The sequence below is a fragment of the Babylonia areolata genome, chromosome 33 (genome assembly GCF_041734735.1).
Source record: "Babylonia areolata isolate BAREFJ2019XMU chromosome 33, ASM4173473v1, whole genome shotgun sequence".
NCBI lineage: Eukaryota > Metazoa > Mollusca > Gastropoda > Neogastropoda > Buccinidae > Babylonia > Babylonia areolata.
The window spans coordinates 20561517-20587522 of record NC_134908.1 but is presented as its reverse complement, the minus strand read 5'-3'; the positions used below and the strand labels follow the sequence as shown (position 1 = coordinate 20587522).

The following is a 26006-nucleotide window of genomic DNA, read 5'->3' as shown; positions in this document are numbered from 1 at the left end:
TTTAGGCACGTCTATTCTTTCAATCAGTCTTCAAGGATTAATATTTTAGGCATGGCCTATTCTTCTAAACTGTCTTCAAGCATTAAGATTTTAGGCACGGCCTATTCTTTCAATCCGTCTTCAAGGATTAAGATTTTAGGCACGGCCTATTCTTCCAATCCATCTTCAAGGATTAAGATTTTAGGCATGGCCTATTCTTTCAATCAGTCTTCAAGGATTTAAGATTTTAGGCACGGCCTATTCTTTCAATCCGTCTTCAAGGATTAAGATTTTAGGCATGGCCTATTCTTCCAATCTGTCTTTGTGAAGTGCCTTGAGCCTTAGTCTATAATCCAAGAATTAGCGCTATTTTTATTTTTATTTTTTTTTTAATAAATATCCGTATCAATTAATCAAAAAATTCCATTTTCACTGTGTCTAGGGATCTGCATAGAAAAGTGAACTCCAATTTTCTTTTGTGTCTGGGGAAGGCGATGGACTGGACTGAGGGAGGGAGGGCGGGGTGGGGGTGGGTTGGGGGAATGGGGGGGGGGGGGGGGGAGAGGGGATGGCACTAAATGCTCTTCTACATTCTGTACAAAGGACCCTCAATTTATAATGTCTCCTTCCCCCTGCAGCACCCACAACAAACCCCCAAAAAGGACTAGCACCCAGACCCATCCCTGAGCTTATTCCAGTGAAAGAAAGAAAGGAAGGAAGAGGGGGAAGGGGAATCATCCATCATGGCATCTTGCAAAACAGGTTCCCTCCCCCTTCCTCCCCCCCCCCACCTCCCAACTCTTTGATACACCACTTGGCCCACAGTGTTTATTTCATTTTTTTTATTTTAATAATCTTCAAAATATATCTTTAAAAACAAAACAGTACACAACTTGTATGCACTCAACAAACGTCCCACCCCCCACCCGAATAACAATTACTGTTGTACAAAAAAAAAAAAGTCAACAAATGTTCCTCCCTGGTACAGCTGTGCTAACAGTTGTGGCGGCCAAATTGGCAGATTGGAAAAAAAAAAAAAAAAAAACCAAAAAAACCTCACACCTTTTTTTCCCCATTGTTGTTGCCGTACATCCACACACAAAAAAACATTTTTCTCCAACTCTCTCTCCCTCTCCCTCCCACCCCACCCCCAAATTCATACACCACCATACTTCAGAACCCCCCCCCCCCCCCCCCCCCCCCCCCCCCGGCGAACTTGCAACAAGGTAATTGACAAAAAAAAACAAAAAAAACAACCACGTTTCCCCAACAACCACCACCTCCCACACCTGGCGAACTTGCAAGATAACCAAAAAAATGTTTCCCAACAACCACCAACCCCCCACACCTTGCTAACTTGCAAGGTAATCGATAAAATGTTCCCCAACAACCACCACCCCCTACCCCCCACACCTTAACACACCTCCCCCACCCCCACCCCAAAACCTACCCTCCCCCCACCCTTTCCAAACACACACCAAGCCTAACAGTCGCCACCAAAGTGAGGCCGCCTCCATGAAAAGAACATTGCCGAACGCCTCAAGTCTGCAAACCCCCCCCACAACCCTTCCCTACTACACTCCAGGCTAAAAGAGAACGAGATGAGAGAATATTCCCCCCCCCCCCCCCCCCCCCCCCCCCCCCAGGTCCTAACAGTCACGGCCAAAGTGTGGCCCCTCTGTGATGAGAATGTCACTGAACGCCTCAAGTCTGCAACCCCCCCCCCCCCCTCTACACTCCAGGCTATGAGAGAACGAGATGAGAGAATATTCCCCCCCCCCCACCCCCAAGGTCCTAACAGTCACGGCCAAAGTGTGGCCCCTCTGTGATGAGAATGTCACCGAACGCCTCAAGTCTGCAAACCCCACCCACAACCCTTCCCTACTACACTCCAGGCTAAAAGAGAACGAGATGAGAGAATATTCCCCCACCCCCCCACCCCCACCCCCCCCAGGTCCTAACAGTCACGGCCAAAGTGCGGCCCCTCCGTGATGAGAATGTCCCCGAATGCCTCAGTCTGCTGCACGGACACCACCTGATGTTTCTTTAGCACCAGCAGGGTGTAGAACCTTGACGCCGCCTGCTTGCGGTCGTGGTTGCTGGTCATGTGCTTGAAGGAGAGCTCGTCCTGCATGCGGAAGGCCGACCTCAGGGTCAGCTGCATCTGCTGGGTGCGTTTGTTCAGCCTCCGCTCGTCCTGCTCCGCCGTCTCCGGCATGCCTTCCGCTGCGTCCTCCACGTCCTCGAACGTCTGCAACGCATTGCATCGTGTGGGTTGTTGTTGGTTGGTAGGGGACGGGGTGAGATTTCTTTTGTGTTGGGTTTTGTTGTGTTGTTGTTTGTTGCTGTAAGACGTGTGTGTCGTGTTGTGTTGAGTTGTGTAAGACATCTGTGTGTGTTGTAAGACATCTGTGCTGTGTTGTGGTTTAAGACATCTGTGTTGTGAAGACATCTACGTTGTGCTGTATTGCTAGACATCTGTGTTGTGTTGTGTTGTGTTGTGTTGTAAGACATCTGTGCTGTGTTGTGGTTTAAGACATCTGTGTTGTAAGAAGACATCTACGTTGTGCTGTATTGCTAGACATCTGTGTTGTGTTGTGTTGTAATGTGCTGTGTTGTGTTGTGTTGTAAGACTGTGTTATGTTGTAATGTAAGACATCTGTGTTGTATTGTGTTGTGTCGTAATGTGTTGTGCTGTAAGACATCTGTGTTGTGTTGTGTTGTGTTGTGTTGTAAGACATCTGTGTTGTGTTGTGTTGTGTTGTGTTGTAAGAGACTAAGACATCTGTGTTGTGTTGTAAGACATCTGTGTTGTGTTGTGTTGTGTTGTGTTGTGTTGTAAGACATCTGTGTTGTGTTGTTGTAAGACATCTGTGTGTTATGCTGTAAGACATCTATGGTGTGTTATGAAACCTGTATACTGTACTGACGTCGTCAAACGTCTGGAACATAAGCATGCGACTGGATGAGACTTCTTTGTTGTGTTGTGTTGTGTTGTGTTGTGTTGTGTTGTGCTGTGCTGTAAGACATCTGTGTTGTGTTGTGTTGTGTTGTGCTGTGCTGTGCTGTGTTGTTGTGCTGTGCTGTGCTGTGCGCTGGGCTGTGTTGTGTTGTGTTGTGTTGTGTTGTTGTGCTGTGCTGTGCTGTGCTGTGCTGTGCTGTGTTGTTGTGTTGTGCTGTGTTGTTGTGTTGTGTTGTGTTGTGTTGTGTTGTGTTGTGCTGTGCTGTAAGACATCTGTGTTGTGTTGTGTTGTGCTGTGCTGTGTTGTGCTGTGTTGTGTTGTGCTGTGCTGTGCTGTAAGACATCTGTGTTGTGTTGTTAAACAAACATGTATATTGTATTGACATCGCCGAACGAATGGAACACCATAAATCAGACAGGATGAGACTTTTTTTTGTTGTGTTGTGTCGTGCTGTCTTGCATTGTAAGACGTCTGTGTTGTGTTGTGAATCCTGTACACTGTACTGACGTCGTCGAACAACTGGAACACCATGTGTGTGGGATGGGATGAGATTTCCTTGTGTTGTGTTGTGTTGTGTTGTGTTTGTTGTTGTGTTGTGCTGTGCTGTGCTGTGCTGTGCTGTGCTGTGCTGTAAGACATCTGTGTTGTGTTGTTAAACAAACATGTATATTGTACTGACATCACCAAACGAATGGAACACCATACATCAGACAGGATGAGACTTTTTTTTGTTGTGTTGTGTTGTGCTGTCTTGCATTGTAAGACGTCTGTGTTGTGTTGTGAATCCTGTACACTGTACTGACGTCATCAAACAACTGGAACACCATGTGTGTGGGATGGGATGAGATTTCCTTGTGTTGTGTTGTGTTGTGTTGTGTTTGTTGTTGTGTTGTGTTGTGTTGTGTTGTGTTGTGCTGTGCTGTGTTGTAAGACATCTGTGTTGTGTTGTTAAACAAACATGTATATTGTATTGACATCGTCAAACGAATGGAACACCATACATCGGACAGGATGAGACTTTTTTTTGTTGTGTTGTGTCGTGCTGTCTTGCATTGTAAGACGTCTGTGTTGTGTTGTGAATCCTGTACACTGTACTGACGTCGTCAAACAACTGGAACACCATGCGTGTGGGATGAGATGAGATTTCCTTGTTGTGTTGTTGTTAAGAAAGCTGTGTAAAACGTCTGGAGCATCGCCGCGTGTGGGATGGGTCGATGTGTCTCTGTTGTGTTGTCTGATGTGTCAATGTGTCAAGTCAAGTCAAGATTTTATTTCATGATGGTAAATTGAATAAGCAACAATTGCTTTTTTTTTTTTTTTTTTTTACATCAAGCCATCAATGAAAATAATGATTTTTAAAAAATAATAACAAAAATAGATAAATAAAAATTAAAAAGAAGGGGGAAAAAAGAAGAAAAAAATAGGAGAGAGAGAGAGGAAACAAGCAGATGAAGAGCAACAATAACAACAAAATGTACATACATGCATACATACATACATTATATATATATATATATATATATATATATATATATATATATATATATATATATATATATATATATATATATACACACACACATACACACACACAAGAATATTGTGATAAAGAAATGCACAATTGGATTTCCATTTCACACACACACACACACACACACAGATGTGAGACGTGTGTATTGTGTTGTGAGACATGAATATTGTATTGCGTTGTGGTGTGCTGCATTGTATTGCATTACATTGTATCATATTGTAATGCATTGTATTGTATTGTATTGTTTTGTACTGTAGTGTACTGTGCTGTATCGTACAATACTGTACTGTAGTGTACTGCAATGTATTGTACTGTATTGTGCTGTATTGTACTGTGCTGTATTGTACTGTGCTGTATTGTACTGTGCTGTATTGTACAACACTGTATTGTACTGTATTGTACTGTGCTGTATTGTACTGTGCTGTATTGTACTGTGCTGTATTGTACAACACTGTACTGTAGTGCGCTGCAATGTATTGTACTGTGCTGTATTGTTTTGTGCTGTAGTGTACTGTGCTGTATTGTTTTGTGCTGTAGTGTACTGTGCTGTAGTGTACTGTGCTGTAGTGTACTGTGCTGTAATGTTTTGTGCTGTAGTGTACTGTGCTGTAGTGTACTGTGCTGTAGTGTACTGTGCTGTAATGTTTTGTGCTGTAGTGTACTGTGCTGTAGTGTACTGTGCTGTAGTGTACTGTGCTGTAATGTTTTGTGCTGTAGTGTACTGTGCTGTATTGTACTGTGCTGTAGTGTACTGTGCTGTATTGTTTTGTGCTGTAGTGTACTGTGCTGTAGTGTACTGTGCTGTAATGTTTTGTGCTGTAGTGTACTGTGCTGTAGTGTACTGTGCTGCAGTGTACTGTGCTGTAGTGTACTGTGCTGTAATGTTTTGTGCTGTAGTGTACTGTGCTGTAGTGTACTGTGCTGTAGTGTACTGTGCTGTAATGTTTTGTGCTGTAGTGTACTGTGCTGTAGTGTACTGTGCTGTAGTGTACAGTGCTGTAGTGTACTGTGCTGTAATGTTTTGTGCTGTAGTGTACTGTGCTGTAGTGTACTGTGCTGTAGTGTACTGTGCTGTAATGTTTTGTGCTGTAATGTTTTGTGCTGTAGTGTACTGTGCTGTAGTGTACTGTGCTGTAGTGTACTGTGCTGTAATGTTTTGTGCTGTAGTGTACTGTGCTGTAGTGTACTGTGCTGTAATGTTTTGTGCTGTAGTGTACTGTGCTGTAGTGTACTGTGCTGTAGTGTACTGTGCTGTAATGTTTTGTGCTGTAGTGTACTGTGCTGTAGTGTACTGTGCTGTAATGTTTTGTGCTGTAGTGTACTGTGCTGTAGTGTACTGTGCTGTAATGTTTTGTGCTGTAGTGTACTGTGCTGTAGTGTACTGTGCTGTAATGTTTTGTGCTGTAGTGTACTGTGCTGTAGTGTACTGTGCTGTAATGTTTTGTGCTGTAGTGTACTGTGCTGTAGTGTACTGTGCTGTAGTGTACTGTGCTGTAGTGTACTGTGCTGTAATGTTTTGTGCTGTAGTGTACTGTGCTGTAGTGTACTGTGCTGTAGTGTACTGTGCTGTAATGTTTTGTGCTGTAGTGTACTGTGCTGTAGTGTACTGTGCTGTAATGTTTTGTGCTGTAGTGTACTGTGCTGTAGTGTACTGTGCTGTAATGTTTTGTACTGTAGTGTACTGTGCTGTATCGTACAATACTGTACTGTAGTGTACTGCAATGTATTGTACTGTATTGTCAGGCATGCTTTTCACATCTTCCATGTTTTGTACAAAAAACTGGAACAATGCTCTTCTTTCTTCTGCGTTCGTGGGCTGCAACTCCCACGTTCACTCGTATATACGCGAGTGGGCTTTTACGTGTATGACCGTTTTTAACCCGCCATGTAGGCAGCCATACTCTGCTTTCGGGGGCGTGCATGCTGGGTATGTTCTTGTTTCCATAACCCACCGAACGCTGACATGGATTACAGGATCTTTAACGTGCGTATTTGATCTTCTGCATGTGTATACACACGAAGGGGGTTCAGGCACTGGCAGGTCTGCACATATGTTGACCTGGGAGATCGGAAAAATCTCCACCCTTCACCCACCAGGCGCTGTCACCGTGAATCGAACCCGGGACCCTCAGATTGAAAGTCCAACGCTTTAACCACTCGGCTATTGCGCACATCTGGATAAAACAAGATGATATCTGCACGGTGCTGTGAGACGTGTGTGCTATGTTGTGAGACGTAAGCTTTCTATTGCAGGCCAGATTTCTGTATCTTCCATGTTGTAAAACATCTGGAACCCTGTCCATACAGGGTGACACATCTCTACTGTGTAAAGAGCCGTGTACTGTGCTGTGTTGTCAGATGAATGTACTGTACTGTGCTGTGCTGTGTTTTGAGATGTGTGGTGAAACAAGTATAATTACAGTGTACTGACGTCGTCAAACGTCTGGAATACAACAGCAGGCACAGCGTGATATATCTGTATTGAGTTGTGCTGTCAGACATGTGTATTGTTTTGCATTGTGTTGTATCATCAGGCAGGCACAGAGAAAAAAAAAAAAAAGAAAAAAAAAAGTGTACATATATACACATACACACAGAGGCCAGTCACTACACATACACACAGTTCCCCCCCCCCCCCCCAAAAAACCACACAGAGGCCAGCCCCCCCCCCCCCCCCCCCCCCCCCCAACAGATGAAGAAGCGTTGGAAGGGGGCAGCATGGAGAACACCACACACACCCAACACCCACAAACCCAACACACCCACACACAAACCCAACACCCACACCCACACACAAACCCAACACACAAACCCAACACCCACACACAAACCCAACACACACACACACAAACCCAACACACACACACAAACCCAACACACACACACACAAACCCAACACCCACACACAAACCCAACACCCACACACAAACCCAACACCCACACACCCCCACACACAAACCCAACACCCCCACCCACACACAAACACTCACAGGATGAGCAGGTGCCCCAACAGACGGAGGAGCGTTGGAGGGCGGCGGCACGGAGAACGGCGCCACAGAGGGCGGTCCCTCCAGATCCAGATGCGGTGCCAGAATGCTGGGCTCGATCGTCGTGGGGTCCGCAGGGTTCTCCACAATCCCGTCTGGGATCTGCGCAAACGTGTCCTGCGGCTCCGGCACCGGCTCCGGCTCCAGGTGAGGCACCGGCTCGGGCTGCACCGAGCGCCGCGGAGACTTGGGCGCGAAGGACTTGTCCCCGGCCCCCCCGGCGGCGGAACGCTCGCTGCGCCTGGTCGCCCGGGTGGAGACGCTGGCTGTGGAGACGTCGGCTGCGGAGGCGTCGGCGGCGTTGGAGGGCTCTTCGACGATGGTGCTCATCTCCGACTGGCGGGTGACGTCAGCGGCCCCTCTGTCCTCCTCCCTCATGACCTCGGGTTGCGGGGGGAGGGGGAGAGGGGGGAGGAGTGGGGGTAAGGGCTCTTCACCAGGCAGCTGCTGCTGCTGCTGCTCCTCCTCCATGTCTAGTTCGTCCGTGATGGAGCGGGTGATGAGGCTCTTGGTGAATAGCTGGTGCAGGCAACACAAACGGGTCAGGTTAAAGGAAATTTTTGTATCTAAAATTACGTTTTGAGTAACATACCTACCGTGACCCAACTAGTGCAGGCTCCGGCAGGGGTCTGACATTCCTGTCCTGTGCAAACTACTATCCGCCTATGCATAGAAAACGAAAGTAGCTACGGCTGATAACCTCCCGGAAGTAGGTAACCTTCCCTTTGTCCCCCTGACTAGATGACGATAATAATAATAATTAACAGTACTTACATGAAGTAAACCTCCCATATAAGCACCTTACATGAAACCATACCAAAGTACATAACAGCGCACAACAGCACCTCTCCCCCTTTTTTAACAATTTCACCGCCAAGGTCGCATTTATGCACAGGCGTGGTAGAGGACCCATGTCACTGAAAGGTGACCATTCATTGGTCTGTTATCCATGAACCTACTGCTCTTAATGCTCGGTGGTAGGATAGACCATATTTTCTATACATCGCAGGGGGAATCCCCTGCTATATTTAGCCACTGTCTTTTCGGTGTTTATACCACAAGGGAATTTTGTACTCTAAATTGACTGGCGCTGAATGGGTTAAGACAGTCCATTCCACTTCCAAGCGCACAATAATCCCCCTACTCTTTCGTTCCTGTGCTGTGACTTCCACATTCACTGGTATCCATACACGAAAGGAAATTTTCTATCTAAAATTACGTTTAATTAACATACTTACCGTGACCCAACTAGTGCAGACTCCGGCAGGGGTCTGACATTCCTGTCCTGTGCAAACTACTATCCGCCTATGCGGAGAAAACGAAAGCAACTACGGCCGATAACCTCCCGGAAGTAGGTAACCTCCCCTTTGTCCCGCTGGCTAGCACCCTCTTTTTCCGGCAGCCATCATGACTCCTGTTCCTGTGCTCTTCATACAGCTAAGTTTTTTTCCGTATTTTCTGTCTGTCTGTCGATTCTCTGGCGTTCTTGTTTTTTTGTCAAATTATGTCTCCAACCAGGTCACATAATTATGTATCTCGATTGGGCGATCGCACTAAAATTAAGGCGCGATCGCAATCGATTCGCTGACACTCTGGGACACGAATGGGCTTTTTACATGTTCGACCATTTTTCATCCCAATGTAGGCAGTCATACTTTGTTTTCAGGGGGTAGGGGGGTTCATGCCGGGTATTTTGTTTCCATAACCTGCTGAAAATGACATGGATTATGGAATCTTTTACGTGCGTATTTGATGCGTGCACACACAAATGGGGTATAGGAGCTGGCAGATCTGCACATATGTTGATGTGGAAAAATCTCCACCCTTTACCCACCACGTGCAACCAGGATTGAACTCCCCAGACCAGTCATACGTAATGTATTTTATCTGTCTATTTATTCATTAAGACATCTTGCTACAGTGCATATTCTTGAAGCTCTATGCGCTTTACAATAATATAAAAACAGCTGAAGTTTCTTGAGAAATACAACCTTCACTGCAAGGGAGAGAAAAAAAAAAAAAAAAAAAAAGTTCCGGTCCTGTAACCTTTTACAGTCATCAGTGCAGTGATTTCATTGTATTAGTATTTGTATTTATTTTATCACAAAAGATTTCTCTGTGTGAAATTCGGGCTGCTCTCCCCAGGGACAGCACGTCGCTACACTACAGCACCACCCATTTTGGGGGTATTTTTTCCTGCGTGCAGTTTTATTTGTTTTTCCTATCGAAGTGGATTTTTTCTACATATATATATATATATATGCTACACCCATCAACCATCCAGCCTACTCACCCTGACAGTAGTGCGCGATACTATGGCTCGTCCCGGCAGGGCGAACAGCTTCTCCACGCCCCCAGTCTCCTTCCAATGCATCAGTTTCTTGGTGGGCGGGGCCAGGTCGAGCGTCGTGACGATGTCCGACGTGTCCGAAAGCTGCACCTTCATGGTCTCGCTGGGGATGCCCTTCTGCTCGTCCACGATCAGCTTGCGCTTCCGCTTCCCCTTCCGCTCTGTTCCGCCTGTGAATAGAATAGAATAGAGAATAGAATAGAATAGAGTAGAGAATAGAATAGAATAGAGAATAGAATAGAATAGATTTTATTGTCATGAAACCGTAAGGTGTATAAGACACAAGTGCAATGGTAAATGAATGAAAAAAACAAAAAAAACACAATTAATCAATCAGTTAATGCAGTAAATTGCAGCAGCATTCATAAACAAATTTTCCCAATCTCGTTTGTATATATTCATCATCTGTTAGCATCACCTGACTGGGAATATGTTCTGTGTCATTCGAATTTTGAATATCCTTTAAAAATTGTTGCCTTAAGGTTTTATATTTAATACAATGATCAAGAAGATGGATTTCGTCTTCCAGGATGTTACACTTGCTGCACAATCTGTCTTCTTGTGGAATATTTAAATATCTACCTTTCTCAATCTTTAGGTCATGCGCACTTATTCTGAGTTTCGTTAAAGCTTGTCTGTGTTTTGTATCTGATATATTTAAAAGATAGGTTTCAGTTTTGTACTCTGCTACAATCGTATTGTAAAATTTTAGCTTTAATGTTTTTTCTCTTTTATCTTTCCAGTATTTGATATATTCATTTTCTAATTTTTTTTATACACGACGTATTTCAGTCTATGTACGCTGAATGTGAATTGATTTTTCCAAATGTGATCAAGGCCTATAATTTCGAGTATTTTTTTTTAACAAATATCAACCATGGGGAAGTTGTATTTTCTTGTTGGTACATGGACTTATATGTATATGTGTGTGTGTGTGTGGAAGGATTGTATAGGTTTTGGATTGGATCGGACTGGACTGTATTACTCTTTCTTTTTTTTTTGTCAGAACTGATTTCTCTGTGTTTTAGAATTGGGGCTGCTCTCCTTAGGGAGAGAGTGCCACCTTTTTTCTTTTTTTCTTTTTTTTTGTATTTTTTCGGCCTGCAATTTTTTTTTAACTTGTTTTTGCTATCAAAGTGGATTTTTCTACAGAATTTTGTCAGGGACAACCCTTTTGTTGTCGTGTTTTGTCTTGTATTGTATTGTATTGTATTACTCGATTGTTACAACACATTTGTGTCCCTGGTGGGGGTAAGAGCAAAGGCCCATTATAGTGAATTGGTTATGTGTTAATTCCCTTCCATAAACAGAGAGAGAGAGAGAGAGCACACACGATCTGTTTTCAGTTCAACTCTGTGTGTGTGTGTGTGTGTGTTTCAGAGAGAGAGAGAGAGAGAGAGAGACAGAGACAGAGAGTGTATGCATGTGTGTTTTCAAGTCAACTCTGTGTGTGTGTGTGTTTGTTTGTGTGTGTGTGTTTGAGAGAGAGAGAGAGAGAGAGAGAGAATGCATGTGTGTGTTTTGAAGCCATCTGTGTGTGTGTGTGTGTGTGTTTGAGAGACAGAGAGAGAGAGAGAGAGAGAGAGAGAGAGTATGCATGTGTGTGTTTTCAAGCCAACTCTGTGTGTGTGTGTGTGTTTGAGAGACAGAGGGAGAGAGACAGAGAGAGAAAGAGAGAGAGTGTGTATGTATGTCTGTGTTTTCAAGTCAACTGTGTGTGTGTGGCTGTGTGTGTGTGTGTGGCTGTGTGTGTGTGGCTGTGTGTGTGTGTGTGTGTGTGTGTGTGTGTGTGTGTGTATGTATGTGTGTGTTTGAGAGACACAGAGAGAGAGAGAGAGACAGACAGACAGACAGAGACAGAGACAGAGAAAGAGAGTGCGTATATGATCGTAGCACTGGGCAGGTCTGTACGTCCCCAACCCCCTCACCTGGCACAGCAGTGACGTCCAAGGGCTCCAGCGCGAACGCCTCCTCCTCATTGTGCACCAGCGTCGTCTGCTCAATGCCGGAAGACATGGCCGAGGAGCTGGCCGTGGCCTGCAAGGGGATGCTCTCTTCCGCCTCGGCCGCCCCTCCTCCACCTCCTCCTCCACCACTGGCGGCTGGCTCAGGGGATTTCTCTGGCTCTTCTGTGTTTAGGGGGGTTGGAGGGGAGAGGGGGGGATGGAATTCAATTCATCATTTCTTTATCCAATAAATACCCCCAATCCAATATCCAAACAGCAATCAGAATTGTTTAAAAAAAACAACAACAAAAAAACGTAAAAACTTCCACTAGTAGAAAATTTATTCTGCTTTCTTGTGTGTGTGTGTGTGTGAGTGTACGTGTGTGTATGTGTGTGGATGTGTGTGTGTGTGTGTCTGTGTGTGTATGTGTGTGTGTGTATGTGTATGTGTGTTTCTGTTTTGTCTTTTGTATTACAAAAAACAAACGAAAAAAACAAAAAAAAGAAATTCTTTTTAAACGAAACATGTGTGTGTGTTAAAAAAAAAAAATTAAAAAAAAGAAAGAAAGAAAGAAAAGAAGATAAAAAAAAAGAAAGAAAGAAAAATATATATAAAAATTGAAATTCTTTCAAAAAAAAAAAAAAAAAAGCGAAACATGTGTGTGTTTCTGTTCTGTCTGCTGTATAACGAAAAAAAAAAAAAATGTCAACGACAAACAACCTAACCAAACGAAAAAAAAAACAAACCGCCAAGCAGACAGCACACACACAGACTGACCTGCAGGTTTGGCTGAAGCCACAGCCCCGCTCTCCTCAGCATCCGTCGTCATGGGAACCTCCGGCATGGGTGTGTCCTCAAACAGACCTCCCGCCTCTCCCCACTGGCCTGCACACGCATCACCGCATTCCACATCACATCGATGGGTGCAATAGCCGAATGGTTAAAGCGCTGGACTTTCAATCTGAGGGTCCTGGGTTCGAATCTCGGTGCACCTGGTGGGTAAAGGGTGGAGATTTTTCCGATCTCCCAGGTCAACATATGTGCAGACCTGCTAGTGCCTGAACCCCCTTCGTGTGTATGCGCACGCAGAAGATCAAATACGCACGTTAAAGATCCTGTAATCGATGTCAGCGTTCGGTGGGTTATGGAAACAAGAATATACCCAGCATGCACACCCCCAAAAACGGAGTATGGCTGCCTACATGGCGGGGTAAATAAATAAGAAAAAAACGGTCATACACCTAAAATGTTACATGTCTGTCTGAGTGTGTATGTGTGTGCGTCTGAAATCTGATTGAATGACACAGGAAACGAATGATGAGCACCCAGTGGCAGCCGTCAGTCGGCTCTACCCAGGTAGGCAGCCTGTGGTGCAAATGTCCCCGTGTATGTAAAGCGCTTAGAGCTTGGTCTCTGACCGAGGATAGGCGCTATATAAGTATCCACATCAATCAATCAAATCACGCTACACACAGCTGTTAACAACACAAAACCACGCCTCAGTGGGAACCGTAGACATGGGAAACAAGTTTCAGATTTCCCCTTGGGAAATGGCGATAACAAAAGATGATTCAGCACTTGTAGCTTTTAGAGGCGTTTGATTGGCTAAGGGCGGACCGGGCAAGACGGGGGGGGGGGGTGGGGGGGTGGCGGGGGTGTCTTTTCACTGTTAGCCGCGCGAAATTTGGCCAAGCAGACCAAACTCACAGGCCTAGTTTGCATCAGTTTGACATGGTACAGTATATGACACCAAATATGAGCTTTTTTACAATTAGCAAAGGTTCTAAAAAATTTTTTAAAATTATTTTCACATAAACAGGAAAATTACAATTTTACAATTAGCAAAATTAGAAGAAAAAAAAAAAACAGAAAAAAAAACTTCCATACACATGGGAAAATGTCATCACTTATGTGTTGGAGAGAAACTAATGCTTTTAAAACCAAATATTCCAGAAATACTATTTATGCAGTTGTGAACAAAATCTCATCCATCCCTGAACATACCCTTATACGTGATGTTATAAAGTAGTATATCATGAATATCTCAGTGTTTTCAAAACCTTTTCGATTCACCAACATTCAGAATATGATTTATTTTGGTCTCATCGACCATGATACAATAAGCAAGCTCTTACAGACGCAGAGTCTGTTGTCTTGTTTCTTCTTCTTCTTCTGCGTTCACTCGTATGCACACGAGTGGGCTTTTACGTGTATGACCGTTTTTACCCCGCCATGTAGGCAGCCATACTCCGTTTTCGGGGGTGTGCATGCTGGGTATGTTCTTGTTTCCATAACCCACCGAACGCTGACATGGATTACAGGATCTTTCACGTGCGTATTTGATCTTCTGCTTGCATATACACACGAAGGGGGTTCAGGCACTAGCAGGTCTGCACATATGTTGACCTGGGAGATCGTAAAAATCTCCACCCTTTACCCACCAGGCACCGTCACCGTGATTCGAACCTGGGACCCTTTAACCACTCGGCTATTGCGCCCGTCCGTCTTGTTTCTAATCTCAAATTCATGAATGGTAAAATGATACAACATTGACAAATCATCACACACACACATGCACAAACACGCACACACACACAATGATACACATACACAAACATCCATGCACATATAATAATAATAATAATAATAATGGTATTTATATAGCACTGAATCTTGTGCAGAGACAAATCAAAGCGCTTACGCACCAGTAATTCGCACGCATGCATAACTCTAAAACTGTAGAAACTAAACACAAGGAAGGGCAGGCAAGGGAGGCTATTTTGGGAAGAGGTGGGTTTTAAGGCCAGACTTGAGAAGAGCTGAGAGTGGAGACCTGACGAAGCGAAAGAGGAAGTTCATTCCAATAGCAAGGTCCAGAGACCATAACCCCTCAACTGCTTTAGTTTGATAACTCTTTTGATAATAACGTCCGCCAGGACAAAATGTTGCCTTCTTTGGCTGGTTTCTGAAACTGTTCACTTGTTCAATCATTTATTGAGATATATATCTCTCTAAGACTTTTGGCATGTTTTTCTTTTTTCTCTCTTTTACCCTTTAATAATAATAATAATAATAATGGATACTTATATAGCACACTATCCAGAAATCTGCTCTAGGTGCTTTACAAAAACGCTTTGTTAACATAAAACATTACATCTATGTTACATACAAATACCAAAATATGACTACACGCACACACCCACACACACACACACACACTGCATACATACATTTTAACAATACATGTGTATCTAACAGCTACCCTAACACATACACACACATAGGCAGGCACAAACTTACATAAATGCACGCACACACAATACACATTCATATACATGCATGTAGTTATGTACACATACATATGTATACATACATAGTCAAGCACAGCTAACGCAAAGGAACCGGACCTGCCACAATTGAACTTACTGCTGAGGGAAAAGGTGAATTTTGAAACAAGATTTAAAAGATGTGAGGGAATCAGACTGACGGAGGTTATCAGGGAGCTTGTTCCACGTCTTTGGCGATTGAAAAGAAAACGATCTGTGTCTATAGGTCTTACTTCTGATGTGAGGTATACCCTTTGCTATAATGTTTGAAATAAACACACACACACACTTGATCATACCATATCATCATCATCATCACAACACTTGCCCAGCACCTTACCAAAGAAATCCTGGTCCACATCCCCAAAGTTGCCGTCATTATCATCGTCGTCGTCATCATCAGCTCCGGCGTCTAAACGGTGGGTGTTAGCAAAACAAGAACAACAAATCAAACGCTAACAACAAGGAAAAACCAACAATGGATTTCAATCAAAAAACCAACAATGAATTTCAATCAAAACAATGATGAATTTCAAAATCACAAACAAACAAAATTTAAAATACATTTCTGACCAAGCAAAATGTGCAGAACTGCTGAAAATGGATTCTGTACTGGTGGTGGTGTACTGTAAGTGGAGTGATGGCCTAGAGGTAACGTGTCCGCCCAGGAAGCGAGAGAATCTGAGCGCGCTGGTTCGAATCACGGCTCAGCCGCCGATATTTTCTCCCCCTCCACTAGACCTTGAGTGGTGGTCTGGACGCTAGTCATTCGGATGAGACGATAAACCGAGGTCCCGTGTGCAGCATGCATTTAGCGCACGTAAAAGAACCCACGGCAACAAAAGGGTTGTTCCTGGCAAAATTCTGTAGAAAAATCCACTTTGATAGGAAAAACAAATAAAACTACACGCAGGAAAAAATACAAAAAAAATAGGTGGCGCTGTAGTGTAGCGACGCGCTCTCCCTGGGGAGAGCAGCCCAAATTTCACACAGAGAAATCTGATGTGATAAAAAGAAATACAAATACAAAAAGTAGTCCCACTCTCATCTCGGTGAGGTGAGGCGACGGGCCCTTTTTCTGACCAGTACACGTTTCAGCAGCAGTCAAGGGGTTAATCAAACAACATCATGAAACAGGGAAAACTAAAGTGTGGAGCCCTCAAACTCTCCACTCAACTTTAACTCATGTTTAACCCTTTCACCACCACAGGCGACTTCAGAGGGGACTAAACAGTGCACCACCACAGGTGACTTTAGCCAACATCGAGGGGTCATGTTGATAAGACCATTTTCTACATTGTGACAAAGCTCGACAGCTGCAGCCAGTTTCCCCAGCTAATAGAAAGGAAATTTTCTATCTAAAATTACGTTTAACTAACATACTTACCGAGACCCAACTAGTGCAGACTCCGGCAGGGGTCTGACATTCCTGTCCTGTGCAAACTACTATCCGCCTATGCGGAGAAAACGAAAGCAACTACGGCTGATAACCTCCCGGAAGTAGGTAACCTCCCCTTTGTCCCGCTGGCTAGCACCATCTTTTTCCAGCAGCCATCATGACTCCTGTTCCTGTGCTCTTCATACGGTTAAGTTTTTCGTATTTTCTGTCTGTCTGTCGATTCTCTGGCGTTCTTGTTTTTAATATAATAGAACAATGATTAACCTTTGCCCCCTGACCCGAGGTTAAAGTGAACAAGTCCCCCGTCTTCTTTTGATATGAACCGAAGCCCGTGACTGAGAGCACTGATTTTAAAATATCTGGCGCTGCTGGGGAGGGGGGGGTGGGGGGGGGGGGTGTTTTTCACACAGAAACTTGGTGATGAAAGAGTTAAAAAATAAAATAAAATAAATGAATAAAAAAATGAAATGAAATAAAACCATGAATCCATCACCAACTCCGCCCCCAAAATCTTGGCAGTGAACGAGTTAAAACAAAACAACCCAAAAAAACAAAACAACAAACAAAAATCAAATCCAAATAAGTTGAAAAATTTCAATAACAAAAAATTTACCCATAAATCCGTCGCCGACTCCGCCCCCAAAATCATCGCCCATGACTGGCGGCTCGAGGTCGATGTCCTTCTGTGGGGCAGGGTCATCCATGGTGAGGGTCTTGTTGCTGTGGTCCTCATCCAGGGTGATCTCTGGGTGGTGCATGTCCGACCGCTTGTACAGCGGGTCCTCAAGGTGGGTCGTGTCCCGTAGGATCTCGCGCTCGTCGAACCCCACATCACCTGTACAGGCGGGGGTGGTGGTGGTGGTGGTGGTGGGGAGAGAGAGAGGAAGCTCGGTGGTTAGTTTTTAGTTACAGTGTGTGTGTGTTCGTTCTTTTTTTTTCTTCTTTTTTTCCAAGTTTTTTTTTTTTTTCCAAGTTTAACATTTAATGAATGCATACATACATTACATACATACAGGCGCTCGGTGGCTAGTTTTAGTTACAGTGTGTGTTCGTTCTTTTTTTTTTTTTTCCCCACCCCACCCCCCAAGTTTAACATTTAATGAATGCATACATACATTACATACATACAGGCGGACATACAAAAATTGTATTTGTAATTATTAATAATATTACTTGTTATTAAATGTTATTTAAAACTATAAAGTAGGAAAACAACAACACAACATTGTTTTTATACAGAAAAAAACACACAAATAATGTCATATGCACAGCATAAAAAAAAAGTAAATAAATGAAAGGAAAATATGTGTGTGTGTTCGTTCTTTAGTTTAACGCCTTTTCACTGTAAGTGATATTAGACGAGGGTAGGAAAAAAAAAAAAATCGAGTGGGTGAGCGTCCCTCCCAGAGTGGAGACCGCCACCACGTCCCTCAAACAACAGCCCCCCCATGAATCTGCCAACACTGACAACACTGACAGGAACGATCTTATTTTTAAGACTTTTCCAGACTTCCACAACTGTACAAACTCTTTTCTTTTTTTTCTTCAAGTAACAGAATATTTTCTCTCTAAAACTTTGAAGCCTGCCTGGGCCCAGTCTGGACCGACAGTGTCTGGAGTGACTCACCAAAGCCGTCGTCTCCCATGAGTGTAATGGAGCCAAGGTCCTCTCGCATGGTGATTTCTTCAGGGCGGCTCTGGTTGACGGAAAACTGGGCCTGCACGTCGATATCCCTGGGGGAAAAAGCGACAACAATCAACATTCCGGCATTAATTCAAAACACACACAGAAGTGGTGGTCATCATTTCTTTAAACTAAGGGGGATGTAGAATCATTGATGTAAGCCTTGAGCGCTACCCCTGTTGTTCTCCGTAACAGAGTTTGTATGGTTAACAAATTCCAGATGTTGAAATAAAGCATGCTGGCAGGCGTCTCCCTGGATACATGAAAATAGTACTGGCAGTCTTGATTTTATAGTGCGACTGTTTGAGTATCGTAACGGGAGGGGAGGGGAGGGGGTTGGGGGGGGTGAGGGAGGGAGGGTCATTTTATGAAATTCCAAGGGTTTGCAGAAATACTCTTAAGTTTTGTGCGCTTGTCATTTATACCTTAACCAAAATCGGTCTGTTTCGAGCTGACCAATTGATATGAATTAAGGATTAGGTATATAATTTATAAAGTAAATAAGACTGTATGATTATATAATTGTTCAGAAGCAGAAATCATCCAAATATTAGTAATAATAAAAAAACATACCACTAGTATTACTACCACTTTACCAGAGGATCATCACTGCATTATGTGCATGTTTTATATCATAATCAGCAGTGGCGTATGCTAGTAATGTACTAGTAATTCATTCATTAACACCTTCTCAAGGCCTGACTAAGCGCGTTGGATTATGCTGCTGGTCAGGCATCCGCTTGGCAGATGTGGTGTAGCGTATATGGATTTGACCAAACGCAGTGACGCCTCCTTGAGCTACTGAAACTGAAAAACTCATTAACACCAGGACAGGTACATCATTAAATTTTACACAAAACTCAGAAATTTATCCGCACCTGACCTGCTCAACAATAAATTGATTCACGACTGATTTATTATCATTATTTCCAAAGATGATGTCACTACTCAAATACCAACATCCCAGGTCAACAGAACCATTCTGCACTGGTCAAAATGGACGACTTTCACTTTTTGAGATTTTCAGCAGATGCGGCTAGTTGGATGTGCGTGGCTTACACATGTTCAAAATAACTTGTTTTCTTTCAATGTAGGGGATGCGTCTGTCTGCTGCTTGTCGGAAATGTGACTTACACATGTTCAAAATAACCTTTATAACCTTTAAAAAAAAAAAAAAAAAATTTAGGGGACGCGTCTACCTGCTGCTTGTCGGACATGTGTGACTTACACATATTCAAAGTAACTTTTTTCTTTAAATTTACTATTTATTTAGGGGAAGTCTGTATGTTCTGCACCACCTTACAATGGCTAGAAATTATGGTAATCATCAGAAATTGCACAAGCACTACTTACTCCAAGTATGTGTGTGTATGTGTGAATGTGTGTCTGCATGTTTTACATTTATTTGCTTATTTATCATCATTGGGTTTTTTGGGGTTTTTTTGTTTTTTCTTGTGTGTGTGTGTGCGTGCCTACGTGCATGCGTGCACATGCTTAGAATTGACTTCATCAAGATTTTGCGCCTTACAAATATTATCAGTAGTAGTAGTATTTTTATGTATTTATCTATTATTTTTTATTTATTTATTTTATTTATTTATTCACTTATCATTATTTCTTTTTAATTTTTTTTTTTCTCGAGGCCTAACCGCGTTGGGTTACGCTGCTGGTCAGGCATCAGCTTGGCAGATGTGGTGTCGCGTATGTGGATTTGACCGAACGCAGTGACGCCTCCCTGAGCTACTGATACTGATACTGATACTTACTCCAAGTCTGCCAGGGTGGTTTCAAAATCGTGAAAGTTTTCCTGGAGTGTGATGGCTGCCACGGCAGCCTCCCTGTTCTCCTCCGGCAGGTCAACGACGCCCGGCCGGAAAGCCATCTTGATTTTGACAAAGGCCTCGTTACAGTCGGCCAACAGATACTTGGCCTTCCGGGAGTAAATCCTCACCACCCCCAGCATCAGGTGGCCGGACGTTCTCAGCGCCATCTTCACCTGTTGATTCATTATTCACGATTAATCAATACCGTTCGTTAGCTCTAAATTCTAATAATACAATAATAGTAACTGACAGCAGCCCAAATTTCACTGAATCAAAAATGTCAAAACAATACAATATAAAGAATTCTAATGCTGCCAAAAATAGCTTAAAATGTCAAATCTTATTGCAATTGCTCAGAAATTATTTGCAATATATAATTAACATACGCACCAAAATAAATCCGTAAACTCTGCTAGTGGCACTTTTTTTTTTTTTTATTTCGATCAGCCTAAACCCAAATTTTTCAGTGTAACTTAAAATGTAATGAGTATGATGCAGACAGGCCTTTGTTGCAAAAGAGAAAGCTTTGAATATTTTGGCAACAATACTCTTTGCTTATGCTGCTTCAACTCTTATTTTGGCAGTGACCTATCACAACATGCATCACACACACAATAAACACACAGCTTTTTTTCCCCTTCTTCTTTCTTCACTGTAGTGTTGTCTTATTTCTTTCTTGTTTCAATCAAATGCAACCTACACACGCTGACAATGATAATATGCTGGGAGAATGAACAAAATGTTCTGTATAGATCTGGTCTTCGTGTGATTTGTTCATCCGAAAGTTTTTCATTTTCAAACTTTGTCACAACTGACCAGTAGACAGAGCCCAGTTTGTCAGTTCGTAGTACATATTTTACTTTACTGACATATATCATATCATTTCTTATTCTAATCGTAATATTTGTGGGATAAAAGTGAAAGAAAAAGACATGTGTAGATGTATAAAAACACAATGTGTGTGTGTGCGATGCATGTAACTCACTGCATTTTCAATGCCACGCAAAAGCCATGTTAACCTTAATGGTTAATTAAAACAATGATTTCTGTGTCATTAGTTTAAAACAGCAGTCACTGATTTTCCTTGTCTTTACCTCTGTACTAGTTAATGCAAGTACACTTTGAGACATACAGTGTATTGCTGGTTATGTGTACTATTTTGGTTGGTAACTTTTTCACTCTGACTGGTAATTTTTTTTTTTTTTTTTTTAACATTACTCCATCATTAATCCAAAGCTGGTGGTCAAAATTTCAGATTTTCCAGCATATATATTCCATTAATATTACAATTCTTGCAATTACAAAAAAAAAAAAAAAAAAAAAAAAAAAAAAAAAAAAAAAAAATCAGATAATAGTTACTTCAGTTTGTACTTATAATCACATCCACATCATTTTCAAATAATAATAATAATAATGGTATTTATACAGCTCTGAATCTTGTGCATAGACAAATCTAAGCGCTGTCGCACCAGTCATTCTCACGCACGCATAACACTAGTCTAAAACTGGAGAAACTAAAGACAAGGAAAAGGCAGGGAAGGGAGACTATTTTGGGAAGAGGTGGGTTTTAAGGCCAGACTTGAAAGAGCTGAGTGTGGAGACTTGACGAAGCGAAAGAGGAAGTTCATTCCAATCGCAAGGTCCAGAGACAGAGAAAGAACGGCGGCCAACAGTCGAGAGTTTGAATCTGGGTATGCGTAAGTGGAGTGGATCCGAAGCTGATTGTAGTGAGCGAGATGGAGTGTAGAGGTGAAGGCAGCCACACTTACCTTTGGCTTCAAAATGGCCTCCACACTGCTGTCTATGTTTGTCTCAAAGACATGAGCCTTGGTCAGCTTTTTGTCCCAATGAGCGGCCAGCCAAATTCGAGCCAAAGGCCCTTTCTTGCTCAACACAAAATGCGCGTAAAACATCTTGAGATCTGTCGGATGGCACTTTTACCTGAAAAAAAAAAGAAGAAAAAAAATGCAATACCACTGTGATGTGACCGCCGTTCAGTATCCAGGTTTTCAAGTAACATCTTTCCATCAAGCCAGCCATTCAGTAATACACAAACGTTTTAGGAAAGACACTGATAACTATAAGATCATAAGCTTTTTATGCCAACATACTATTCAGTACATTAAAATAATCAAGTTCACGTAAATTGTGTTGATTCAATATGACACATGTGACAGCTGATTATTTTAAAGTCATTGCACAAATATGAACACTTTATCATTACTATTATCATCATAAGCATTTATGCCTAATCTTGAAAATAAGCCCTAGGCGTTTACAAAATAGAACACACAGGTAAATATCAAAAAGGAAAAACTGATCACAAGATACCAAGCATTATCAAAAATTATTCACCCCCTCTCCCCCTCCCACACACACAAGCACTCGCACGCATAAACATTGAATTATACATTTACAAACTATCTCAATCACATTTATATCTGCACACAGTGAAAGACATGTACGTCATACATACAGCATAGTGTAAACAGATATTTTAGCGTCCTAAATTCTTGCACCTATTTTTCACGTGTTTTGCAATGGAACTATACATGTTGCATATAGTTGACCATTTAGTCAAGAAATAGGCGGAATATGATGCGAAATGACCCAAAACATGAACCCGAACTGACATGTGTCTCAAGCTGCCATGTTTTTTTGTGTTTTTTTTCTTTTCTTTTCTGCATTTTCATGGTTAGAAGGACTAAAACAAGAAGTGCAAAATCGCAGCATGTTAGTCTAGTGACTGAATCCACATCTGAAAACTGAGTAAAACAACGTTCAAAGTACAGTTGAAAACCACTGAAAATGGGTTACAACATCTATTAATAATGGTTATAACTTATATGTTTCATCTGTGCACGAAACTTGCAGGTAAATTTGGTGCCTGAATTTCAGACCCTAAAAGTAAAACAGCACTTTACCCACATGAATACATGTGAATAAATAAAATGAAAATGATTATGAAGCGTCAATCCTTGACCTGAATCTGTAATAAATGTTATGAATATGAGATCAAAGAAGGGACTGCTTATGAGCATCCAAGCTTGTTTTTGTCCCTAACTTAGTACTACTACTATACATACATGCACACGCACACAAATGCCTGCGTGCATATGTATACACTAATACAGTGATACTGATGCATCATGCAGAAACTGACACACACTCTGTCACAAGTATTAGTAGTAATACTAGTATCAGTCCCTGGGAGATGAAAATCTAAGGTTGTAAACTCGGCAAAATTCCCAAACCATTAATCAAAGTCTGAAATTATCTCTTCCAAGTCTAAAAATATTTTACTTCTGACGGTGGTAATGTTGATTGCTGTTTTAATTATTACACTACTGTACACATAATATTAGTAATCTGAGAAACTTCATAAAGTATGGTTCTCGAAAACCAAAGGGAGATAATGAGGCCGATATCAACTAATCATCAATGTGCAACAGTGCCAGATTACTCAAACTAAACGAACTGAACATTGTACTGGTAACTCGAGGGAATGACGCCACAAGTGTGCAAGTTCGCTGTTGTCTTGAAGAATTTCCCTCTTTTGCCTCGAACCGCATTCCGGTACATTCCAATGGCAGTTTGATCACGACCCACATGGTGGAAAGAAACAGGTAATATAGGACAGTATTTAACGAATTAATCAGATGAATCATATAAACATATTTCAAATAGAAAAAAAAAATTACGCTGCACGTGGACGCACAACACTTACCTGTGTACGATGCGTGGAAAGACCCTACTGTCTAAAAGTCAACTTCCTGTTTCCTTTCTCAGTTTCTGGGTCAAGCAAACCACAGCATAAAAAATTTGCAAACTAATATATATAGCTTCTTACCTCGAATTGGATTCACGTCGTTAGTGGTATACTCCTCTTCTGAACAAAATATATTAAATTACACATCAATCGAACTCATAGTTACAGCAATATCCACAAAAATTCACATTATCTACCGACGCCGTGTAAAACAAAATGGCGTCTCTATTGTTTCCCGCCCAAACATGACTTTCGAATTAAGCTCGTTTACCACAGTGTCACTGCGAGAAAAGAAATAGTTCTACAACCTCTGTTGCAATATTTATTCATAATCGATAAGATTTATTTCGATTCCAGCTCAGAATTAATTTTTATTACAATGGTGTATATTTGTTACAGTACGCGACAAAAACAATACACACAAGAAATGTTGAAACATTGTAACGCGGTCGGTGTGCTGGAATTCGTGAATAATGGAGTTTATGCAAATATGAAGGAAATCACTGGTCTTCGTGTGTGTGTGTGTGTGTGTGTGAATGCGTGTGTTTGTTTATTTTGTTTATCAAATTTTATCGGCCAAAAATGGGAGGCCAATCGAATGCTGATGGGTTCAACAACAGACGTTCTCATTTCAGTTCTTTGTAGCTATAGTCTTAAGTATAATCTCTCAACATCCGACAGTTTGGGGAGAAACTTTCAAAGCGATAAAAAATTGAAACTTTTGAAACATGATAATGATAATGTGCTTTTTTTGGAATCGGTGAGCTCAAATACTGAAAAACTCATTACAAATAAAGAAAAAGGAAATACATTACGGATATAACACAATGAGTGACATTTGCGACTTAGTCCACTGAGAGTATCTATTTTTATCTTGGTATAAACAAACCATTGAAGAATCAGTTTGCGAGTGGAGTTTCGCTTATCAGTACATATATTTGGCTTCCCAGCTGTTACAAAACATATTTTCAGGATTTCTAGCTCTTGTCAGAGAGCTCCATTCAGTGCAATGACGACTTTAATTACTTTTAATCAGCCCGGGGGCACCAATAATAGTAATGATTTCTGTTTCTCAGTCTTAAAGAATTGGCTCTAACTAGCTATTTTGATATTCCTTGCCATGATCCCCATTTTCCAGTTGTTTCTGTCTTCACTCGTGGGTACGTGTGTGCACGTAAAAAAAAAAAAAAAAAAAAAAAAAAAAAAAAAAAATCTCCAACCCGGGCAGCCACACACACACACACACACACACACACACACACATGGCACGTCTAATATCACTCAAAGCGAACAGACGATAAATTAAAGAAAGAGCACACACACACACACACACACACACACACACACACGTACACACACACACACACACACACACACACACACACTTGACACACACGAGAATATGATCAGTTTTGTGTGGAGACATGTCGAGGTGTAAGTTCAGTACATCAGTGTCAGTCTGCTGTGTGTAGCCTACGTGTCGGTTACATCCGATAACGTTTTCAAGGGCACACGTGATATATAAAGTTTATATACTTCAGCCTCTTTATGACAGTATGTCTGGTGGGTTGTCAAATGATCTCTTCAGTTGTTATGTTACATGTATACAGCAGCGACATGCTATAATCTGACACATAATTAGCTTTAGTTTTTGGCTTGTGCGGTGGTTTTTGTGTGTGTGTGTGTGCGTGTGTGTTGTTGCTGTTTTTGCTGTTCGTAAACATTTTGCCACCAACACACATTAGATCAGAGGCCAAGGCATCGTCGTCAGTTCATTTACTCCACACATACCTCTCGACCGTCTTACTCCGCCGGCTGCGAGATCAGTGGGCAACTGAGTACGCCAGTATGCTAAGTCCACAAATTATTCCATATCTGTTCATTCATTCAGTTTTGCTTGTTGCTGAACGGAAATAATAAAAGGGTTTTAACACGCACACACGCTCACGACTGTTTGAAAACGAGCGTTTTGTTGTTTTTGTTTTTGTTGTTGTTTTTCAATGGCGAATCGCGGCGGGGGGGTGCGGATGGATTTTGACCTCTGACCTTGTGTTGTGTGACACACTGACCAACAAAGACGATAGTCAGCTGACCACAAGGCGAGAAGCCGGCCGAACGCTAACTCAAGTTAACAAGCTCAACTCACTCAAACTCATCGACTGCTCTTTGAGAGAAACTGATTGTGGTA

At 42.2% G+C, this 26006-nt stretch overlaps 1 protein-coding gene across 2 annotated transcripts; it reads right to left on the bottom strand.

Annotated features, from left to right (window-relative positions):
* Window positions 1-1936: 1936 nt before the first annotated feature.
* On the bottom strand, window positions 1937-24042 carry LOC143276969 (double-strand-break repair protein rad21 homolog A-like). Of its 2 annotated transcripts, none has more exons than XM_076581661.1 (11): window positions 23900-24042; window positions 21819-21990; window positions 19993-20222; window positions 18170-18276; window positions 17156-17377; window positions 15484-15555; window positions 12595-12702; window positions 11799-11999; window positions 9814-10040; window positions 7464-8039; window positions 1937-2230 (listed from the first exon to the last, which is right to left on the bottom strand). In XM_076581661.1, exons 2-11 carry the CDS (start codon window positions 21960-21962, stop codon window positions 1937-1939), a joined length of 2181 nt encoding a protein of 726 aa, XP_076437776.1. In that variant the 5' UTR covers window positions 21963-21990; window positions 23900-24042. The 2 variants fall into 2 exon arrangements, with proteins under 2 accessions (XP_076437776.1, XP_076437777.1); XM_076581662.1 differs by having other exon boundaries at window positions 11799-11996.
* Between the last annotated feature and the right edge of the window lie 1964 nt (window positions 24043-26006).

Excerpts from the sequence above, each read along its gene's own strand:
- LOC143276969 (XM_076581661.1), bottom strand. The coding sequence starts at position 21,962 with ATGTTTTACGCGCATTTTGTGTTGAGCAAGAAAGGGCCTTTGGCTCGA. Across the intron at positions 12,000-12,594 it reads GGCTTCAGCCAAACCTGCAG|AAGAGCCAGAGAAATCCCCT; the intron begins GTCAGTCTGTGT and ends CCCTAAACACAG. Across the intron at positions 10,041-11,798 it reads GGACGTCACTGCTGTGCCAG|GCGGAACAGAGCGGAAGGGG; the intron begins GTGAGGGGGTTG and ends TTCTATTCACAG.